The 22241-nt window shown below is 40.8% G+C and overlaps 2 protein-coding genes across 2 annotated transcripts; one reads left to right on the top strand and one right to left on the bottom strand.

The window, feature by feature from the left end:
- Positions 1 to 3280: 3280 nt before the first annotated feature.
- LOC134406733 (vomeronasal type-2 receptor 26-like) lies at positions 3281 to 16619 on the bottom strand. Its single transcript, XM_063138263.1, has 6 exons — positions 16570 to 16619; positions 14526 to 14817; positions 12013 to 12876; positions 8878 to 9105; positions 7136 to 7262; positions 3281 to 4182 (listed from the first exon to the last, which is right to left on the bottom strand). The coding sequence occupies exons 1-6, from the start codon at positions 16617 to 16619 to the stop codon at positions 3281 to 3283; spliced, it is 2463 nt and encodes an 820-aa protein (XP_062994333.1).
- Positions 16620 to 20621: 4002 nt separating this feature from the next.
- LOC134406539 (olfactory receptor 10A7-like) lies at positions 20622 to 21563 on the top strand. The gene has a single exon (XM_063138014.1). The coding sequence runs from the start codon at positions 20622 to 20624 to the stop codon at positions 21561 to 21563; it is 942 nt and encodes a 313-aa protein (XP_062994084.1).
- The last annotated feature ends 678 nt before the right edge of the window (positions 21564 to 22241 follow it).

Genomic DNA, 22241 nt, shown 5'->3' with positions numbered 1-22241 from the left:
ATTACATGGATAACAATTGTCTTAAGCATGACAGGCAACGAAAGACCTGAGTCCTGAACCAGGCAGGCAATACATTTCTTTGGCTGTAGGATTGTGAATAGCAGAAAATATTTTCCTTCTCTGGGCTCATCTACACCATGGATATTCCACTAAGAAAGTAGTATGAAAGCAGTATATAAAAGGAAGGCGCCACACTACTGATTTATAGCAGTATTGAAGTGCACTGACATCAATTGGGGCCCATGAGACATCTACACCAAGCAGGATATACCACTATGAAAGTGGTATGAAAGTGGTATATGGTACGTGTCATGGGCCCCAACAGTTGTCAATGCTCTTCAATACTGTTATAAAGCAGTCATGTGGCTCCTGCCTTTTATATATTGCTTTCATATGGCTTTCATAGTGGAATATCCTGCTTGGTATAGATGAGCTCTCTGCCTCTCAGGGAAATATGAATAATCTTTTCTCAAAAGTATTGTTTTTCCATATATTTTTCTCCATGTGTAGGGCTAAAGGTAGGCTGTACCACCTGCTGTATCCCTGATGTCGGCCACCCCCTATGTTAATGTCTGAAAAAGTATCACCTTACAGTACAAGAAAGGAACAGATGTGTCCTTCACCAATCTGATTTGAGACTAGACTAAGGCCACAACTAGACCTAAGGTTTATCCTGCTATCATCCAGGGTTCACCCCTGCCTGAGCACTGGATCCCCTGTGTGTCACCTAGATGAACAGGTTTGACCCCTGGACGATTCAGGGATAAACCTAAGGACTAGCTATAGCCTAAGGCCTCATCTACACCAAGCAGGATATTCCACTATCAAAGTGGAATATAAAAGGCAGGAACCACACCAAGCAGGATATAGCGGTATGAAAGTGGTATATGGTATGTGTCAATGGGCCCCAACAGTTGTCACTGCACTTCAATACCGCTATAAAGCAGTAGTGTGGCTCCTGCCTTTTATATACTGCTTTCATAGTGGAATATCCTGCTTGGTGTAGATGTGCCCTAAGTTAAATAGTTCATAAATGATATGTGTCACTGAGATGGTCAGATTTGCAAATGATATCCAGTTATTCTAGATGGTGAAAGTGAAGCAGATGAGTAAGATCCAATGTTGGTGAATGGCTAAAACCCCACAAATAAAATTCTATTTATGTTTGTGTAAAGCGAAGAATGCTGTGACAAAGAATCTGTGTGGGAATATGTTTATCTATATATGTCTTCAAGGTTGCAGATGCACATCCATTTAAAAGATTTTTTAACTTTTGCAATAGTTAAAGCTGCAGGAGCTATACTAGAGTGACCTGATACAAAAGAGGGCAGGGTTCCTGCAGCTTTAACTGTTGTGATGAAGAGGGAATTCCACTGGGTGCTGCATGCATACAAATGACACCTGCTGAAATTCCCTTTTCTACACAACTTTTAAAGATACAGGAGCCCTGTCCTCCTCTTCATATTTTCGCCCCCCCCCCAGAGAAGCTTTTGTAGACCTAAATGGTCAGACTAGATTTCATCTAGGCTAATTCAGCAGTGGGTTAGAAACAGAACTGAAGTTCCTGGCACCATCTAAGGGGATTCCATCTGAGAGGAGCATGGGCTTTAATTTGCCTCTCTCCAGGTGAGTTTGGTTAGAGCTCTTGCAAAATCCAGGGGGTGGGGGAGAGAGCTCAAAGCTTCCAATGGTAGATGGTATATCTGTTCCATCCATGGTCAGAACTGATCAAAGAACTGCAGACCAACTGCAACTTCCCACAGTATTTAGTATGGTGGCATAGTTGGTATGATAAGAGCACAAACGTTGCAGGAAAGCCTTGAGGTTTTTGAGTGTATGCAGCTTCAATGGATATGATATTGCCAAGTCTCAACTCGTGTACACATGGAACATGTCCAAGCAAAACTCTAGATGTGGGCAAGAGAATCCATGCACTGCCAGCACAAGATAACAATGGTATTTTGTGTTTCCACTATATTTACCCCAGCAAAGTCTATTTTTTTAAAAAGAAGACAGTCACTTGTCAATTTTCAAAATCCTATAAATCAACCATTTCCTACCCTTTCTACCGCAGCATTGGGATTTACTTCTACATTGCCATGTTTCAGAACAGAGGTTTTCTGACTATAAGCCATAGCACTTGTAATGATTTCTGGTTATAATGGTAGAAAACAATTAATTCAACTAAACTAGGTGTGTAAGTGTGGTGATATAACCTTATTTTCAGTGTAAAATTGAAATACATCCCCTGCAAAAGGGAAGAAACTGTGATATATAATTTCCTAACTTTTAACTGTTTTTCGTTCACATGTGTGTACTATAATAGGATAGATTCACATGGTATTGTGAATGCACTGGATAAAGGGTGCATTGTTGGGACAGCTCAAGTAATTGTAATTTTACATGTAACATATGGAAAGAACTCAATGAAGCAGTCATAAAGACAGGTTTGGTAAATAAAATTATTAGGATTGGTTCCAGACCAGGTTCATTCATATACTAGATTCACATAGGCATCATGCACATGGGCATTATTATTGATTTGAGACTGTTGCACATGGCAGCTGAGCACAACAATTTGCAAACTTATTTTAAATACTTGTGAGTTTGAAAACAAGTTTGGAGATTTTATTAGAATTATTTTGCCAAAACTGTTATGGGTCAATGTGATACAGTGCTTAAGGTGTTAAACTAGGACCAGTAACAATTAGGTCCAAATCCCAAACTATCCATCAACTTCACAGTCTCAGTTGCTATCGTTCAGCATACCGTAACACGCAGGAGGACAAAAGTAGGGTTATGAATGTAATACGTATAAAAGTGTCCCTCCCAGTGTTTTAAAATGCCTTAAATTTGGAATTTAAAGGGAGAGAAAAAATCAGAGAGAAAACTGATACTGAACATCCATAGTTATAATCATTTATCCATATAACACATCCTGGGTAGGATCTACACTACTTCTTTCTAACAGTTTATAACAGTTTTGTCAATTGTTTAGGCTCAGGACACATTCCATTCAAAATGTTTTCATTGTGTTATATCCTGCTTGGTGTAGAACTGGCTCCAGTCTCTCTGACCTTAGCTAGACCTAAGGTTTATCCCGGGCTTGTCCCAGGGTTGTCCCTGCCTGCTCCCAGGATATCCTGTGTGTCATTTACATGAACAGGGATGACCCCGGGACGATCCCAGGATAAACCTTAGGTCTAGCTAAGGCCTATATCATTTTAAATTGAAAAAGGTTGAATATGCTACAGCAGACAGTTACTGGCAGAGAATGTGTTCACTGTTTTCTCCTTAAGAACTGCTCCTTGTTATTCAGGTCAGGCCTCAACAAAATAATGTAGCATTTTGGGACAAAAATGCAGCCTAACAAACCAGCACTGGAGGATAAAATAGAGAAGATCTCCACAGCTACCATATATTTCCCCTTTGTGCTCAAGTAGGAAGGAACAAAAGACAACCAAACACTGCAAAACACCAACATGCTGAAAGTGATACATTTGGCTTCATTAAAACTGTCTGGCAACTTCCTGGCAAAGAAAGCCACAGTGAAACTGGCAATGGCCAGCAAGCCCATGTAGCTCAGGACACAGTACAACAGTATCATTGATGATTCATTACATCCCAGTATGATTTCTTCAGCCTGTGAATGCATGTCAATATCTGGGAATGGTGGAGAGGTTGCCAGCCACACAAGACAAATGGCAGCTTGAAGACTGGAGCAAGAGACTACAATGGAACTGGCCAATCTTTTCCCCACCCACTTCTTGCTCCTGGATCCTGGCTGTGTGGCCATGAAAGCCAGAACCACAGTGATGGTTTTTGCCAACACAGAAGAAACAGCCATTGTAAACACAATGCCGAAGGCAGTTTGGCGGAGGAGACATGTCAATTTCTCAGGTCGGCCAATGAATAGAAATGTGCAAAGGAAGCAGAACAGGAGAGAGGTGAGAAGAGCGTAGGAAAGATCCCTGTTGTTTGCTTTGACAATGGGAGTTTCATGGTGCTTCATAAATGTTCTTATCATCAGAGCTGTGATTAAAGAAAATGAAAGAGCACAGATGGTTAAACTGATGCCCAAAGGTTCTTCATAAGATAAGAAGGTTATAACCTTGGGAATACATAAATTCTGGTCCTTGTTTGCATAGAGATCATCTGGACATTTAAAACATTCAGCCATATCTGAAAAAGGAAAGTTGTTTTGTCAATACCCACAAATGCCATACTAACTATTTCTTTTCAGACAAGGTTCATCTACACCAAGCAGGATATTCCACTATGAAAGTGGTATGAAAGCAGTATATAAAAGTCAGGAACCACACTACTGCTTTATAGTAGGATTGAAGTGCACTGACAACTGTCAGGGCCCATGACACATATACACTGATAATATAGAGTTAAATGAATCTAAATTTATACCATGATTAAACAGCAACAACAAACACTTTGGCACATTCAGGCTTTAGCTAGACCAGGCTTTATCACGGGGTGAACCCTGGGATCATTCCTGTGCATCCACATGATGCACAGGGGATTCCGGGATCAGGGAGTGATGATCCCTCCCTTGCCCCGGGATGGAGCCCTCCCCTTTGGGCCTACTTTTTATGTGGTCGAGACCATGAAATGTGTGGCCCATTACTGCAGTTTGACCTGACTATAAGGTAGATCTAGCTAAGGCCTCAAAAGGTGCAGGTGATAAGTAGGGGTGTGCACGGACCCCCCGCTCCGCTTCACTTGCAGATCCGCCATTTTCCGGATCGGGCCGCTCCGCCCCGCCCCCGCTCCGCCCACTTCCGCTCCGCTCCGCCCGGAGCTCCGGATCCGGATCCGGAGCTCCGTTTCCCCCCCCATAGGCTTGCATTGAAAGCTAAAAAATTATACAACTTTTTTTCTGTTCAAGTTAGAAACCTCATGTTTGGCACCATGACACCTCATGGGGATATACACACGCACGCCAAGTTTCAAAGCAATCCCATCATCCCCTGATTTTTGGCGAATTTTTGAAAATCGGGCACCCCACACACAACATCCCTGCGAGGTGGGCAGGGGAGGAGGGAGGGAAGGCAGGCAGGCATGCAGCTGGCATTTCTGGGGGCATAAGGAAGTGAGCCAAGGATAAGCCAGTAATGCATATAAAATGGAATAAATCAATCAATAAACAAAGGAGGGGTGGAATTAAAAGAAGCAGTGTTGCTCAATAAACAGCAAGAAGATTTTTTTTAAAAAGGCTATATCTGTCTTTTACCAGCAATAGGGGAACGTGCCCGGGGGAGGGGGAAGTAGCTGCCAGTTCAAGACACTGACAGCCACCAACAGCTCTGAGAAGAAGTAAAACGCTCACTTCAACTCATAACAGGCATTGCTCCACCACTGAAAAGTGACCATTCACTTCAACTCATGATAGGCATTGCTCCACCGTTTTACTCTCTTTGGAAGGCTCTAATGGCCTTCCAGTGCAGGAGAGAGTGGGGGCACGTCCACGATGAGATGCCCTAGGGGAGCTCATCCCCTTGCACCACATCTATTCAGTTGTTCACCAAGGTTAGGGTGGGGAGCAGTGCTGTGTTTCTATCTCTTATTCTTGGCTTAGTATATGATTTCAGGTTGTGTTTGTGCATTTGGTGGGGCTACTGTGTTAAAAAACACGGGGAAAAGCCCGTTCAGATGAAGAAAGAGAAGTTTCCCAGAATCCCAAGTTACCTGTTTTGCCTATGCCCTCCTCCAACTTTGGGATCATCATGACCGGGAGCTGACTCTGCCCCTCAGCCCTTTGAAAAAGGTATTTTTCCCGCCGATTTTTTAAAAACTTCTAGCCCGCGACCCGTACGATGCAGAAACGCTGGGATTGGAGGATGCGATCAATTCTCATCAGGATTGGGAGTTGAATGTGCCTGTCATTGCTTCAAATAAACCCCGCCGCGCCGCAGCCGGTTTACTCTATCGTTTGTATTGTAAATGTACCCGATTTTTTTAAAAAATATTGCACGTGAACCACAAGACGCAGAAAGTTGAGAGTAGTCTCAAAATGACCCCCATCCACGACTCTCTGTGCACAAGAATTTTCAGAATGATAGCTTAACCCCCCCCCCAGTTATCCCCGATTCTTTCCCTCAATGCAATCCTATGGGCGAAAAGCCGAAAACGCCGTTTGAGCCGCGCGGTTGACCCGATTTTCACAAAAATATAGCACGCGACCCAGACAACGCAGAGAGGTGAGAGTGGTCTCAAAATGACCCCCATCCACGACTCTCTGAGCACAAGAATTTTCAGAATGATAGCTTCAAAAACAACATAGTTATGCGCGATTATTTGCCGCAATGCAATCCTATGGCGAAATGTTTTCAAGATGGCGACCGGAGCGCTCCGCCTGAACTAGGAGCTCCGAAAAATGGGCGCTTCTCTTCGCCTTGCTTCTAGGGGGTCCGCGGTCCGCTCCTACTCCGCCTCTGGGTAAGGCGGAGCAGGCCAATCCGCTACTGCTTCTACGTTCCTAATCGGAGCGGAGCACATCCCTAGTGATAAGCTCTCCACACACATACCTACATGTGAAAACTGGGAATAAAAACTGAAAAGTAAGGCCGTAGCTAGACCTAAGGTTTATTCCAGGATCGTCCCGGGTTCGTCCCTGCCTGAGTGCTGAATGCCCTGTGTGGCCCTTAGATGAACAGGTTTGACCCCAGGTTTGATCCTGGGATAAACCTTAGGTCTAGCTATGGCCTGAGAGCTCCTAATGCATCACTTCCTGTTCAAAAACAGGATAGGTTGTTTAAAGTTTGAAATTTAAGGATAAATTCAGATAAGGAGCATGTCAAAACCTTCTCTAATCCTGAGGGTTTTTGAGTGATGTGAGTGATGAGAAACTCTGACACAGGAGATGGAGCTTAATTCCATATACTGATATTCATGAATTAAAGCCAGGAACAAATTTCTGCCTCTCTCCTCTCTCTCACTCACTCTCTGTCATACACACACACATACACACAAACGTAGCATTTGCAATATAGAAGAAAAGTAATATTGGAGAACATTGTTGCATGCAAGATCAGTGACCACATAGAGGTTATTGGACGCACAATAACTTGCATATTCCTCTGGATTATATCTTTTGGGGATCTCTGAACACTATAACTCTCACCTTTTTTGTTAGATATCCAGCCTTTGGGGCACGGGATGCAATCATAGCAACAGAAGGGCTCCCCCTCCTTCCTGTTCTTCCTATAACCAGGTTGGCAGTTGTCATTACACACAGAAAGTGGCTGTGCCTGTCCATCCGTGAAAGAGGATACTGTTAATTTCCAGAAAACTGGTCTTTAAAACTGAATCATTAAAGATCAGGAGAGAACACAGTATGCTATGAGATTTTCAAAGTGTAGTGAAACAGAAACACAGAGGAGCAGGGATCTCATTTCCCCCCACAGCAGAACAGGAGCAAATATGTCTTCTGCCACAGTGTTGAAATCCTGTGGGTAGGTTGGAGAACAGGTAGATGACCCCTTTGTTGTGTAAGTTAAATTTAGGTAGCAATTTGACCCAAGGGCACTCACTGAACATCACGGCCGATCAGGGATGTGAACCCAAGACTCTCCTGACTACTTGGATTCACATCCCAAGGTTAAAAAAAAATGGTGGGGAGAGTGAGAAAATGTTGAGCCTATGCAGTATTCAATCAAGCACCAAAAAGCATGGAACTTGTGAACTAAAGGCTCACAAGTTTAAGACCTAAGGAGGTAGAACGCACAAGTGAAATTCTAAAGGAGATAAATCATGTGGACAGAATAGAACTTAAGGAGGTTCGCTTGGCACCTACATTATATGCTTTTAGACACCAGGTGAAGACCTTTTTATTCTCCCAACATTTTAACAATCTATAAATTGTAAATAACATGGTTTTAAATTTGTAATTTTGCATTGCTGCTGTTTTTATCTGGTTGAGCTTTTATATTGTATTTTATATTATGGTTTTATACTGTTGTTTTATACTTTGAATGGTTTTAATTTTTGTGAACCGCACAGAGAGCTCCGGCTATTGGGCGGTATAGAAATGTAATAAATAAATAAATAAACAAATAAATAGAATCATAGAGTTGGAAGGGGCCTATAAGGCCATCGAGTCCAATAGGATAAGCAGAGGTGACTGTGGGGTTATACAGAACTAATGATGAACAAATTAGGGCCACCTACTCTCTCTCTCTCTCTCTCTCTCTCTTTTTTTTTTAAAGGAGCCTTCCCCAACCTAGTGCCATCCAGATATGTTGAAACTGTTAATAAATGTTAATATTTTTGAACTTCCTTAGCATTTTTATTCAGTTTTTTCAAAGTCCCAAGGTTGGTGAAACACTGACTTACTTATATTTATACTAGTTTAGATAGACCTTGTAACTTTTGCAGGGATCACAATCCTATGCAAGCATCACTAAACATATTGGGCCTGTTCAGACAACTCATTAAGCCGTGGTTAGGCCACTAACCCTTTTGCAGTAAATTGTTAGTGAGCATATTTAGCCGCTATGTTTAGGAATGGTTCACACAACATGCTAAGCCATAATCTATGATTCTATGATTATATGTTTAGATCAAAATGCTAAACCACAGTGGCTTAGTGTGGTTTAGCATATACCAAGCAGAGGTATATTAAATACTTATCAAAGAGTGTGTCAATTTCATCCTCCACTTTGGGGTTTCCCGAACAAAGGAATGTGAATTGTCAAACAACTGTCATGGAGGACAGAGTTTTCCAGGGTTACAGTTGAAGACAATGGATACACTTAGAAGGTCCAAATCGCACAAAAATATTACACACATCATACTGAAATAGATAAATCCACATACTCATTTAAAATCAGAGCACTTCCCAAAAGGATTGCATTCCAGTCCTACCTGGTTAAACCAGTTGTGCCATACAATGGCATCCTCATTAATGGCGAATGCCTCATCTGAGGGAGCCTGGAAATCCATCTTTCCAACTTTCACTCTAATGAAAGATTGGTTTGGATATGTGACCCAATTGATGATGTCAAATTTTGGAACTACCTCCCTATTCTGGTCAAAGACAACCTTTTCCCCAGCAGTATTGTTAAATGACACAGAGTTCAGGAAATGGTGGAGCTAAAGGAAAATAAAAGTTTTACAAAAGATTAAACTTCTATGTTGGTAGGGGGAGGGAAATAAATAACAATGACCTGAAATTCTCTGACTGAGGTAGAAAATATGCCCTTGATGGATATAATGTATAGACAGCTATTGTTTTATTATGATTTTATTAGAATGTAAGCTATTTACTGTTTTACTCTGTACAGCACCATGTACATTGATGGTGCTATATAAATAAATAAAATAATAATAATAATAATAATAATAATAATAATAATAATAATAGAGACAAGCCCAAAGGGTACTCATATCTTTGCATTGATGTTGTTGTTTCAAAATATACACTAGTTATGTATTAGCTAAACTGAAGACTGGTAATAACATTTTCAAGGAAGAACAGACAATATTTAGGAGAAAATATTCCATGCTGGATAACAGCTTCATCTTGAGCAACCAAACGTTATAGGGCCACTGTAGTGGCCCTATGTTGAGGGTGTGTCAGCTGAAAAGCATTTGACCATTATAATCAGAAACTGTGAGCAGTAGATGCTATGCCTTATACTGAAAACATGGCTCAACAGACACATCTGAAATGCATTTTTAGTGGTAAGAGGGGCAAGAAATTGTTTATTTAGAGGACTTCAAAATGTGATGTCTATCCACCAGCAGTTTGATAGATAATATCTATCCCCCCCACCCCAGGATGTACATGGGATTCACTTCATAGGGACATTTTTCCATTTGTGCAGTGTCTTTTGGGAAACAAAATTGGAAGACGACCAAAGATCCTTCTAGTGCAGTATTCTGTTCACACAGTGACCAACCACTGCATGTGGTAAACCCACAACTAGGTCATGATTTCAGAGAAAAGGTGCAGCATAAGGTCGCTGTAGGTTTTGAAAGAAGCATTAATCTACAACAAGCTCAAATTTGCAAGATGAGAGCGTGAATAGAGTGATGTGTGAATATAGCCCTCCTGGTGGAATGGCAGCACCTCAACACTTTTTTTTTTAACCTGCTGAGCTATGTAGGGTAATTCTGGGGAAACTGGAAAATAGAAGTGATGTCCTGGGGAAGCTGAGGAAAAGCCAGGAAAGAGAGCAGCAGAAGCAGTAGGATTTTGCCCTTCCCTTGTTATGAGTCAGTAGATGCTTGATTGCCAACTGTCAGAAATTGAGGTCTACAATTACTTCTGGATCCTGGACTGCATTAGAGACTACTACTGCAACCATCATCATCATCATCATCATCATCATCATCATCATCATCTACCTTTAGGGAACATATCATTATTAGACCCTTTTATTTTATTATTTTATTACTTAAAGACTTGTATTCATTTGGTCAATTGTTTACTTCTTTCCAGTTTTCCTTTACCTGTTAAATAAATCCTAGTTCTTGTTTTTATATGTAAGTTGCAATCTGTTTTCTCCCAGTTGCAAGTTGGGTACTTGTAACTTAGACTATAGCTAGACCTAAGGTTTATCCCTGGATCATTCAGGGGTCAAACCTGTTCATCTAGGTGACACACAGGAGATCCAGTGCTCAGGCAGGGGCGAACCCTGGATGATCCCAGGATAAACCTTAGGTCTAGCTGTGGCCATAGTATGGTAACTTCAGTTGAATGATAGCTCCAATTGCATAGACTCCACAAGTCTATTCTACAAACAGAGAAATCTGAGATTTTGGTACACCATTCTGTCACTGACAGCCATCCAGCTCCAAGGTAATGATGAACCTAAAACTATCCACAGCTTAGGATACTATACCATATGCATATTGCTGAAATCAAATGTCTGTTATGGGTGTGAGCCTTAAAAATATATCAAAGGCACTTAGGAAAAAAGAAAGATGTTCTATATCTCTGTTAAAACAGAACCCAGCCTGTGAAATAACCTTGAAGAATTTCTCATCCTCCTGCAGAAATTCAGGAAAATTGTTTCTGTTGACAAATACTGAGGAGAATTTTGAGAGACCGTTTTTGCACAACTCTAATAAAACTCTGTTCAGTAATTGAAGATCTCACACTGAGTCCACATGTTCCTCAAATGACAGTTCTGGGTCCAAGAGCACACCCAATCTATAAAGTCAATCCTTTGGGGAGTGCAACTCCCTCCAAAAGAAGTTGAACATCACCTAGCTGGGCAAACAAACCACCCACTAACACTATCTCCATCTTGTCTGGAGTCTCTATTTGTTGGTCATCATCCAGTCCATTACCATGCCCAGGCACTGATTCAGAATAACTACTGCCTCACCTGGGTTTGATGAAAAAGAGAGGTAGAGCTGGGTTTCATCTGCATAGTGATGACACCTCATCCCTCACCTCCGGATAACCTCCACCAGTGGTTTCATATAGATGTTGAACAGTATAGGAGATAAAATACAGTTCTGTGGAACCTCATGGCCTAATTGCCATGTCACAGAGCAATAAACCCCCAGCACCACCTTCTGGAATCAGCCATCCAAGTAGGAGTGGAAACACTGCAGTGCAGTACCTCCAACTCCCAGCTCATACAACTTATCCAAGATACCATGGTCAATGGTATCAAAAACCACTCAGAGGTCCATGACAATCAACAGGGTCACACTCCTCATGTCCCACAGGGTGACCCATGCATTTTCTGTTCCAAAACCAGGTCTCCACTAGAAACTTGTTGGAATGCTTTGGGGAATATAATCTTCTCAATAAACACTTTGGCAATGTCCTGCAGATTACTTTACCTTTGTTTATTTTAGTATAGATTGGAGCCCATTCTTTTACTCACAGAGGTGGCCCACTCCCATAACTGGCTCATATATTATGTGCAATGGAAGAATGCCCTAATCATAATTCATGGTGATTCAGGAAAGGCCATATTGAATTAGTGTTCACAATATGGCAAAATTACAGCCAGCTGATTAGAAAGATGACTCCATTACCTGCCAAGCTTGCTGATTATGAGTCTTCCTTCTCTCTCCTTTCATCATTGACTTGCTTTTGGATGTGGATGAATGCATAGCATGCAATGCATGAGCCATAGCATAGACTGCATTGTAGATGCTGTAGCTGTGGCCTGATAAAGTCATTGGGAAGACATGCTCTGGGAGTTTCTCCAGCTTCTCCTCTCCAGTACAGATATTCCCACTCGCATTGCCCAGAACAGAATCCTGGAATGTACAATGAAATGCCTGAGCCCAGAAGTCCTTGATAAAACCATCTCCTTTATCACTGGAAGGGTTCCTGCTATGAATAAATTGTCTTAATCCTGGAAGTTCATTGGAGTGAAGTGCAAATGATAAAGCACCATGGAAGTCTCCCACATCCCAACTCTTTCTGCTGACAAAAGATTTTAATTCCATCCCAACTGTCAAAATCCAGACCTTCCCTTTTGGCTTTTGAATTGCATCTTCAAATAATGTACTTAGAACATATCTCAAAATTATCATAGAAAGTGTGTCTCCATTGAAGACCAAAACATTGGCTTTGCAGTTCAGGATTCTGTCACAAAATTCAAAAGCACATTTCATAAAACTTCCTTTGTCAACATCATAACATAAACATAAACTGGTGAATGATTCCAATACAGCAAAACAAATGCCTCTCTTGGAAAATTCTGGAAGGATTGACTGCATGAACCATTGTAAATTTTCCCCATTTGCAGCAACCAATCCAACCCATCTCCACTTGAAATGGTGAAGCAATTCAAGAATCCCCCTGTACTGATGGAATCCATTTGGAGCCATCTTGTAGAAGGAATGGAGTTTGGTGTTCTCTGTTATCGCTATGGCAAACCCATGCATGAACTAAAGAAAGAGGAAAGATGTAGCATGAAATACATTCAGTATGACATAGTTGTTACTGACTGTTCATACAACTGAGAAAATAAATTTGTACAGTGGTATATTTTAAAATTTGTATTTTCCATCCCCATATTAAAGGGGCTTTGGTGTACCCCTTTAATTAAGACGATTGGAAAGAAAAGGCCATTATATGCCTCAAAATTCAACTACTTATAATTCAACTAGTTATAAAAATGACATCTGTTAAGCTATCAGTGAAAATGTCAGATCCATGAGCTTCCTGTTACAGGAGGCTTCCATTTATCATGCCTGTTCCTTTAATTAAGGAACATAATCTCACAAAGTGAGACTACACATTACTACACAGATTAGGATCCTAGCATTGGGGAGGTTGGGTAACTTTAAGACTTTGGTCCAGCCCCTCCTTTGGCCCTACCTGGATCACCCCCTCCCCATGCCTCCAGTTTACATTACTATAATGGTAAATTGTATACATAGGAAAAAGGATTGAAGCCCCTTATACTCTACTCAAGGGTCCTGATCTATATGATTTCCAATTATAGACCAAAGAGAAACATACACATGATAGAAAAACTGTTTCCCCCTACACACACACAGTTTGAGCTACCATAGATTCATTGGGTTGGGTCCAGACTAAGGCTTTAGCTAGACCTAAGGTTTATCCCAGGATAGTCCCGGGATCATCCCTGTTCATGTAAATGACACACAGGATATCCCGGGAGCAGGCAGGGATGATCCCAGGATAAACCTTAGGTCTAGCTAAGGCCTTAGTCTTTTCAGAGTAGTCCTATTAAACTGAATGAGAGTTAAATCAGAACAAACTTGTGTTCAATTGATTCCAGTGGGTGTACTCTGTCTTCACAGATAGATGTCTATTAAGATAAAGTTATAGAGTAGCCACATTTTTCCCCAGGTAGGAATGAATGATACACTGCTTCCCTTGGTATAGTTTAGCTATTAGTGAAATGTATGATCTGTCCTTGTTGACATTAACAAACCCATCTTCATTTACTTAATGCAATGGCACATCTGGGATGAAAATTAATATAGTTCCTCCTTTCTAATGATGTAAAAGTGTGTGGGATGCAGTTATATAGAAATGCTTTACATGGTATTCTGGTAGTGTATGAAATGACCCCCAGTATTAATGGTAAAGAGTATAGCAATTAAAGATCGAGGAGAACCTTGCATATTACTGAAGAACTGCTGTAGAGCAGCAATAGAGATATTGGCTTAGGCCTTAGCTAGACCTAAGGTTTATCCCGGGATCGTCCCAGGGTTGTCCCTGCCTGCTCCCAAGATATCCTGTGTGTCATTTACATGAACAGGGATGACCCCAGGATGATCCCGGGATAAACCTTAGGTCTAGCTAAGGCCTTATTCATCCTTAAGGTAGAACAGTTAACCTAAGAAATAACCCATATCTTCAAAATATCTTTGCAAATAGATGACCACAAAGATAAGACTAGTCATATTTTAGTCCAGCTAGGAATCATAAATGTTGCAACATATAATCTTTCCTTGTTGACATGAAACAAACTCACTTCTGTCTTCACAGCACAAAATCATATTTGGTATGAAAGAATACATGCAGTAGGTGCATTATTATCATTCATAAACACACGTCCTACTTGTGGAATCTTGTAGATGCTGAAAAGAGTTGGTATCTGTTGGGAGAGGTCAGCAATCAGTTCCTCAATAATTGCTAGTAGATTGTCCTGGATCTCGCACTTGTAGTTGGGGAGAAGCTTATTATTTGGAGATATAATTTGCATTGCTGCATGGTAGGTCCACGTTGCACTCAAATAGCTGTCATATATTTTGAACCCAAGTGTAATATTTGGTAGCATCTGGGGATTTTTGTTGATCTCCTTTACAGCAAATGCCAAAGCCAGGATATGCTGGTAGTTCTCCAGCACTACACTGCAAAGAGATATGAATTTTTTGTCAAAAGCATAAAAAATACTTCCTAAAACTATCGCCACTTTAGAATGGACTGTTACAATGGTGACAATTTATTATACAATCTTTAATCCAAGTTCAATTATACAAGAATAAGTGAATGAAACTAGGGGCTTCTCCATTTAGAGCTTGTTTTGTGAGTGGGAGAGAGCAAGAAATACAGAAATACAGAAATGCAGATATAGAATGGAATTATGATGATGATGATGATGATGATGATGATGATGATGATGATTAACAACAACATCCCAATATAATAAAAAGATACTGAATGAATTTTAAAACCTCAATACATAGCACTTTATAGGAAAAGTAGTTTGTTTCATTTTTATGAGTCTTGTTTGCTCCACAATCCAAGAAACCAGTCTTTGGAGACAGAAATTCCAATTACTAATTTGCCCAGTTTACACCCAAAGCATGAGATACCTGTGCAGCTTCCACCTCCAAGTCATGTGTGTTCAAAGTCTAATTACTTTGTTGAGATGGGATCTAGGTCATGGAATTCACCACTGTCTTGGTTCCATATCAGATGTACCCTGGGGGAAGATAACTGAAACTGTGATAGATTCAGCTTCTGCTAATGCCTTCCCATATCATTGGTCTACTACACAATATGATTTGGACAGAGATATATTACAGGGGGGAAATCAGTATACTAACATGTTATTTAATGGTGGTCTAGAAGAAAGTTTGCTGAAGTTGTTTGGACTGATTTCAAATGAAGACTGAAAAACTATGCTTCCAAGGATAAAATCTCCAGTCTGATAATACTTGGGAAGAGCAATCTGAGCCTGGCATGCTGTGTGAGGCAGCATAAATAAGAGTATTAATATAACCAACTTAATTGCACATATGTCCTGTGAATATAAATTTTCGGATTTGCCTCTACTGCAAATATTCATAATTAGAACAGATTGATCATTCTTTTTGCTGATGTGCTTGAAGGCAGCAACTACAAATATATCAAGATCACTCCAATGGATTCTTGTCTGATTCTATCCCTTTGTTGTGCTTCTTCAGTATATGGGGCTATATTTACACCATCCTTCATAGGCATTGTAAGTTTTATTATTGACATCTGGAACTCCAGAGAAGATAATTATAGTACTTTTGATAATTACAGAAGACCCAGGTCAAAGTGACTTATAGTCTCTGTAGCATTGCTGAAGAACTTGTATTTGTCACATCTCCCTCCCTATTAGTTGGATAACAATAGTCATGTGCATGACTAGGAATTTAAGTCCTAAGTCCCGAACCAGGCAGGAATTATTCACAATCACCTGAATTGATAAGGCCACCCATTGTATTCATGGCTAAGGTGAGATTTGATGTAAGGCTTTCCAAGGCCATAGCTAGACCTAAGGTTTATCCCTGGATCGTCCAGGGGTCAAACCTGTTCATCTAGTTGACACACAGGGGATCCAGTGCTCAGGCAGGGGCGAACTCTGGATGATCCCAGGATAAACCTTAGGTCTAGCTGTGGCCCAAATCTCTTCTTTGAGAATCATCACACTGAAGTCAATAGTACACTGCCTAGCTGAAGATAATAAGCAGCTAGGCGATATATACCTGTATAATGTGAAACCCAGGCTAAAGACCAATATAACAGCTTTAGATCAATGGGTCCACCTTTGGAAATGTTCTTGCTGTCTTCCCTCCAAAGATTTATTTCCATTCCAGAGCTGAGGTTTCAAAGTGGTTCTGCAAGTTTACCACAGAAGCCAATTGTGCTTAGAAGCCACTAATGAGCTACCAGTCTTCATGTCACCAAGCATCTGGTTCCCAATCCATGGAGCCGATTTCACTTTTAAAAGAACAGTTCCTTTAAAACAGCAGCAGCAGCAGCAACAACAACAACAACAACTGACTAAAGTGAAGAATGGATGAGGGACGCATGCAAATGCAAAGTTTTTCTGTAATGTTTTGTGGGAGGGCAGGACTGATGGCTGAGCCAATGTTCAGTTTTCTGGGATGTACATTTCCCATTCAAATCATGAGTACCAGGGAAGTTGGGCTTATACCTTAGATGAAGGATTCACTGTGATTCTTATTTTTATATTTCATCGCTTTACTTCTAGTAACTAAAGAAGATTCCAGCCCAGATACTATTATTATATTATTATTATGCTATTATCTGGCCTAATCCCAATGATGTCAGTGGAAAGATATAACAAATGTGCTTATCTTTGGCTGAATTCTGCATTTTTTCCTCCTCCTCCTCATTAGTATTAGCATCAGTGAATAATCTAACCCCAAAAGTCCAAATGAGGAGCAATGCTAATTTACCTCAGCAAAATAATTAGCTTGACCACTGAAAATAAACTAATAAAAAGCACGAAGATGCAAAACCTTTTCCCATTGTTTATTAGGAAAGTAGTAAACACTCACTGGGATGTATTCCACTGGGCCAACAGCAATGCACTCATTATTTGATCAATGCTAATGGTATCAAGGTTGGTATTTAGGAATGACTGCATCCCCTGAGTTAACATAGTATTTTAAGAAGTGGTTCAGTCCCAGCTCTTCTTATGATACAAGATTATGAAGAGGAATAGAGGATGAATTGTTCATATTATCTCTTACTGGCTTGAATGCTGGTAATGGCTTATTTTAATTCTCCTATTAGTTGTATTTAATATATTTATATTTATATAAATATGTATATACTCATATGTGGGATTTATTTCTTAGCAAATGAATGATAGAATGCCACTTAAGAAGGTATGCACTTGGAAGAATGCCATACAAGTAACGTAAAATTCATCTTCTTTTTTGAAGACTTCAAGAGATTTTGTAACAAACTTGAGCATCTCTCTTATAAACATCTACTCATCAAATTGCTTTTTGATGGAAGAGTTTCAATCACAATTATGACATGATCTATACTGCTGGTTTATAATGGTTTATAATGTTATTGACAACTGTTTGGGCCCATGACACATTCCATATACCTTTTTCAAAAGACTTTCAAAGGGTTATATATGACCTGCATCAATATAGATACCTGTCCATACAGATATCAATGATATGTATCCAGGACCAGATCTACACCAAGTAGGGTCTAACACTTTGAAAGAGTGGTATATGGAACGTGTCCTGGGCCCAGGGCCAGTGCTACCATAGAGGCCACTCAGGCAGCCACCTAGAGCGCCAAGCTAAGAGGGGCGCTGGGCGCAGCGCAGCACTCATGCGTGTTGGCTGTGAGCCGGCCTGGCCCAAGGTTTCAGCTGGGCCTGGGTGGGCGAGATGGCGCCTCACGCCCGCCCAGCAGAAGCGAAGCCAGGGATGCTGGGGTGGGGGTGGGGTGGCTCCACGTTTGGACTTCTGGAACATGCCCGGAAGAGGGGGGGGGAGAGAGAGAGAGAGAGAGAGAGAGAGAGAGTATGGGTGGATGGGGTGCATGGGGTCTTTTAGTGAATGCATGTGTTCGTGCATGTGTTTGTTTGGAGGGAGTGATGCTGACTGTGTGTGTGTGCACGTGTGTGAGTTGGGGGGGGAAGATTTGGAGGTGATATTCCTATTAAATAATGCATTTTAGACCCATAGACGTTCCTATCCAATTTGTTTGCTCTAATTGGCATGACGTATTTCTTGCACTTTAAAATAAATTTAGCAGTTTCAAGTTGTGTGCTTCTTATTTTTTCCAGGAAACATATGTTCTTAAAAATCAAAGTTGGCATTTTGGGGGGCGGTGTGTGTGTGAAAGTAGCTCACCTTGCCTAGGGCGCAAAATAGTCTGGCACCGGTCCTGCCTGGGCCCCAACAGTTGTCAATACTGTTCTAAACCAATATAAAGTCGTAGTGCAGATCCTGCCCCAGTTCATATTTTCTTCAAGCATGAGAAGAATAAATAAGATAAATACTAGTATATTAATACAAGATGGGAGATCCAGGACAAATAAAAGGAAGTACTTCTTCACACAGTGCATAGTTAAATTATGGAACTCACTACCACATGAGTGATGGCCAACAATTTGGATGGCTTTAAAAGGGGTTGGATCAATTGCTGGAGGCGAAGGCTATCGATGGCTACTAGCTCTGATAGTTGCGTGCTATCTCCATTATTTGAGGCAGTAAGCCTGTGTGCACCAGTTGCTGGAGAACATGGGTGGGAGGGTGCTGTTGCCCCATGTCCTGCTTGTTGGTCTCTGGCTGATGGCTGGTTGGCAACTGTGTGAACAGAGTGCTGGACTAGATGGACCATTGGTCTGATCCAGCATGGCACTTCTTATGTTCTCATGATTTTCCTTCCTTGCATTGTAAAAAATATAATTCAACATGTTTATGCTTGAACCATGTCAAAAAAAATGCATTTTAAAAATGTATTTATTTATTGGTGAGATGAGGTGCGGTGTATTGGTAGACAAGATTCAATTCCTTTTATTACAGTCAACAGACCAATAAAAGATATAAAAACACATAATAAATATTTAAAATACATGAAATTAAAACAGAGTATGATTACATGAGCCTCCTTAAAGTTCTGTGCTAGAAGCAAAGGAAAATCCTGCCACCATAACTGATCTGGTAGACAAGATGTTAGCAGTATAATATTGGAGATAGTGGGCTTATATTCCTGAAACAACGTAAAGTGATAAGCAGGGTCTATATTTGTCTGTGCCCCATTCTTTTAGCTTTCCATTTTTAGTTTTCTAAAACTTTATGCTGGGACTGTTCTGGGACTGCTGTTTTAAATTTTCTTAAAACATTATTTATGCTTTTAATGTAAGCCTTTCTGAAAGACATAGATTAAAATGTGGGAATAACAAAGCCTTGTAATAAATAATACATATTTTGGGGAAACCTCAATAAAGAAACACCTTTATTTAGGCAAAACTGTTCATACCCCAACCACTAGACCAAATTGGCTAAAAAAATCTGCTTCGCGCCCAGCCAACGGTTTGGGTGGGAAAGCGGCCATCGCGTCTGGAAGGAGCAGGAATGAGACACATCTTGTGGTTCAGAAACGTGAACCATGTGAGGTAGGGCGGGGCTGCAGCTTTAAAAGGCTGCCCCGCCCGAGGCTCAGCCTGCCATACATGTCTCCTCAGTAGTATGTGTTGTTGAATTCAACTGAACTTACTCCCATACAAGTGTGAATGCAATTGCAGCCTTAGCCTGTTTTCTTTTCCAGGACTGTATGGGCCTTGTCTTTCTTTGTTCTTCAGACACTTTTCTTTAGTGCATCTGATATCTGCTTTTGGCACACCATGATGCAAATTGTATTATTTTACATACTTGGCGGGTGGTCTTTTGTTTCCTTTAAGAATTGTGCAGAAACACCTTAAAGAATATCATGAGTCTTTATCTAAATTTCCTCAGATGGTTCACCCAAATAGGAATACTCCAATATTGCGTCAGACTGTCATCTCCTAGGATATGTGGGAAAGACAGACTAAAGTACAGGTAGTTGCAAAGCAAATGGTGGTAAGTTTGATTTGGATGTAGACTCCTAAGTTGAAATTCTTGTTCTGGTATGAAAGTTGAGCATGTCAATAACCTCTCAGACTAACTGTGGGGATAACAGCACAGTCCCTATTGAAATCAAGTCAGAAGTCACATTGAGTTTGATAGAATTTATTCCTAGATATTGATGACTGCAGCCCCAAATGCCATTTTTAGCACTTTTATTGGATATGTAAATGTTGTTTAAAGACAAATGAAATGACATAAAGTTGAACTAAACATTGTGCTTTTTAAGCAGCCATAAAACAATTTGTGAACATGATCATCATTATTTCTTCATTTAATTCTGAAGGGAAAATATGCTGAAGGAAAACGAAACGTTGGTTACCGAATTCATTCTATTGGGCTTCACGAAACGCCGAGAAATGAAAGTTTTTCTCTTTGTCATGTTTTTATGCCTGTACATTTTTACAGTTCTTGGTAATATTGCCATCACCCTTGTCACCAGTCTTGATTCTGCCCTACACGTCCCTATGTATTTCTTTTTAAGGAACTTGTCTTTCTTGGAACTGTGCTTCACCTCAGTTACAATACCCAACATGCTAGTGACTCTCTACTCAGAAGAAAGTAGAATCTCATTCACCGGGTGTGCAGTTCAGCTATATTTCTTTTTATTGTTTGGTGTCACTGAGTGCTTCCTCCTCTCTGTCATGTCATATGACCGCTATGTGGCCATATGCATTCCACTGAGATATACAACTATCATGAACAAGAGAGTTTGCATCCAGCTGTCCGCTGCAACTTGTGCTGTAGCAATTGTGGTGGCTGCAGCACACACAAGTTTCATGTTCACCCTACCTTTTTGTGGGTCCAACGTAATTAACCATTTCTTCTGTGAGATTCAGCCATTGCTTGAGCTTATTTGTGACAACACCTATTGGAATGAACTCCAAGTCATTGTGGTTGCTGGAATGGTGCTCCTACTGCCTTTCATTCTTATCCTGATATCTTACCTCCAGATCATAACAACCATCCTGAAGATGAGGTCAGCCAAAAGCAGATACAAGACATTCTCCACTTGTTCCTCTCACCTCATTGTAGTAATGCTCTTCTATGGAACAGCCCTCTTCATGTACATAAGACCTAAGTCAAGTTATTCAATGGATACTGACAAATGGATCTCTTTGTCCTATTCTGTCATCACTCCAATATTGAACCCTATAATATATAGTCTCAGGAACAAAGAGGTGAAAGGAGCCCTGCAGAAATTGGTAGCTAATATCTTCCTTACACCAAAATGATAAGAGTGTTAATCCAAGTTTGAATGAGTATGTGGCTTATCCACATGTTTCTCATGTGTCCTCATTCATTTTAGTAAACGATTTAGGTCATTTAATTATTAGCTTGAATTTAGTCCCTTCTGGCCTGCTTCCTAGTCTGTTTTGACTCATGAGAGAAGTTTGATGGAAGACATTGATTCGCAGCTTGGGAGGTTTTCGTTGTTGTTTTGTTTTTTGTTTGTTTTTGGACTTTTGCAACAACATCTACTATATCTTGGTGCCTGTAAAGCCATTACTTGAAAGTTGTTTCAAGAGAACCCCACTGAAAAGTGTTTATGTCTATGTGGGTTGAGGGCTTTTAATGGAAAATATGCTTCCCGCCCAACCAAAGTTTGGGCGGGAGGACAACAGTTGGGAGTTGGGAGGGGCTGGAAAGAGGAGGACTCACGTGGCTCAGGGTCTGAGCCTCGTGAGTCAGGGGCGGGGCTGCGGCTATAAAAGCCGCACCGCCCGAGGCTCAGCCTCTTTCAGTTTTCGGCTCCCTCCCTCCCGCCCGTTCCTAGTGTGGGATTAGCCAGTTGCTCCTTTTGGAAGGAGGGCTAAGTAGGAATTTTCCCACGTGGTTTTGCCTACTTCATTCTAGGGAAGTTAGGGCGGTCTGGGTTATAATTAGGTTAATTCATGGCAGGAAGGTGCGGG

The sequence above is a fragment of the Elgaria multicarinata genome, chromosome 11 (assembly GCF_023053635.1).
Source record: "Elgaria multicarinata webbii isolate HBS135686 ecotype San Diego chromosome 11, rElgMul1.1.pri, whole genome shotgun sequence".
Taxonomy (NCBI): domain Eukaryota; kingdom Metazoa; phylum Chordata; class Lepidosauria; order Squamata; family Anguidae; genus Elgaria; species Elgaria multicarinata.
The sequence above is the reverse complement of the archived record's forward strand: the minus strand, read 5'-3'. Positions and strand labels throughout refer to the sequence as shown.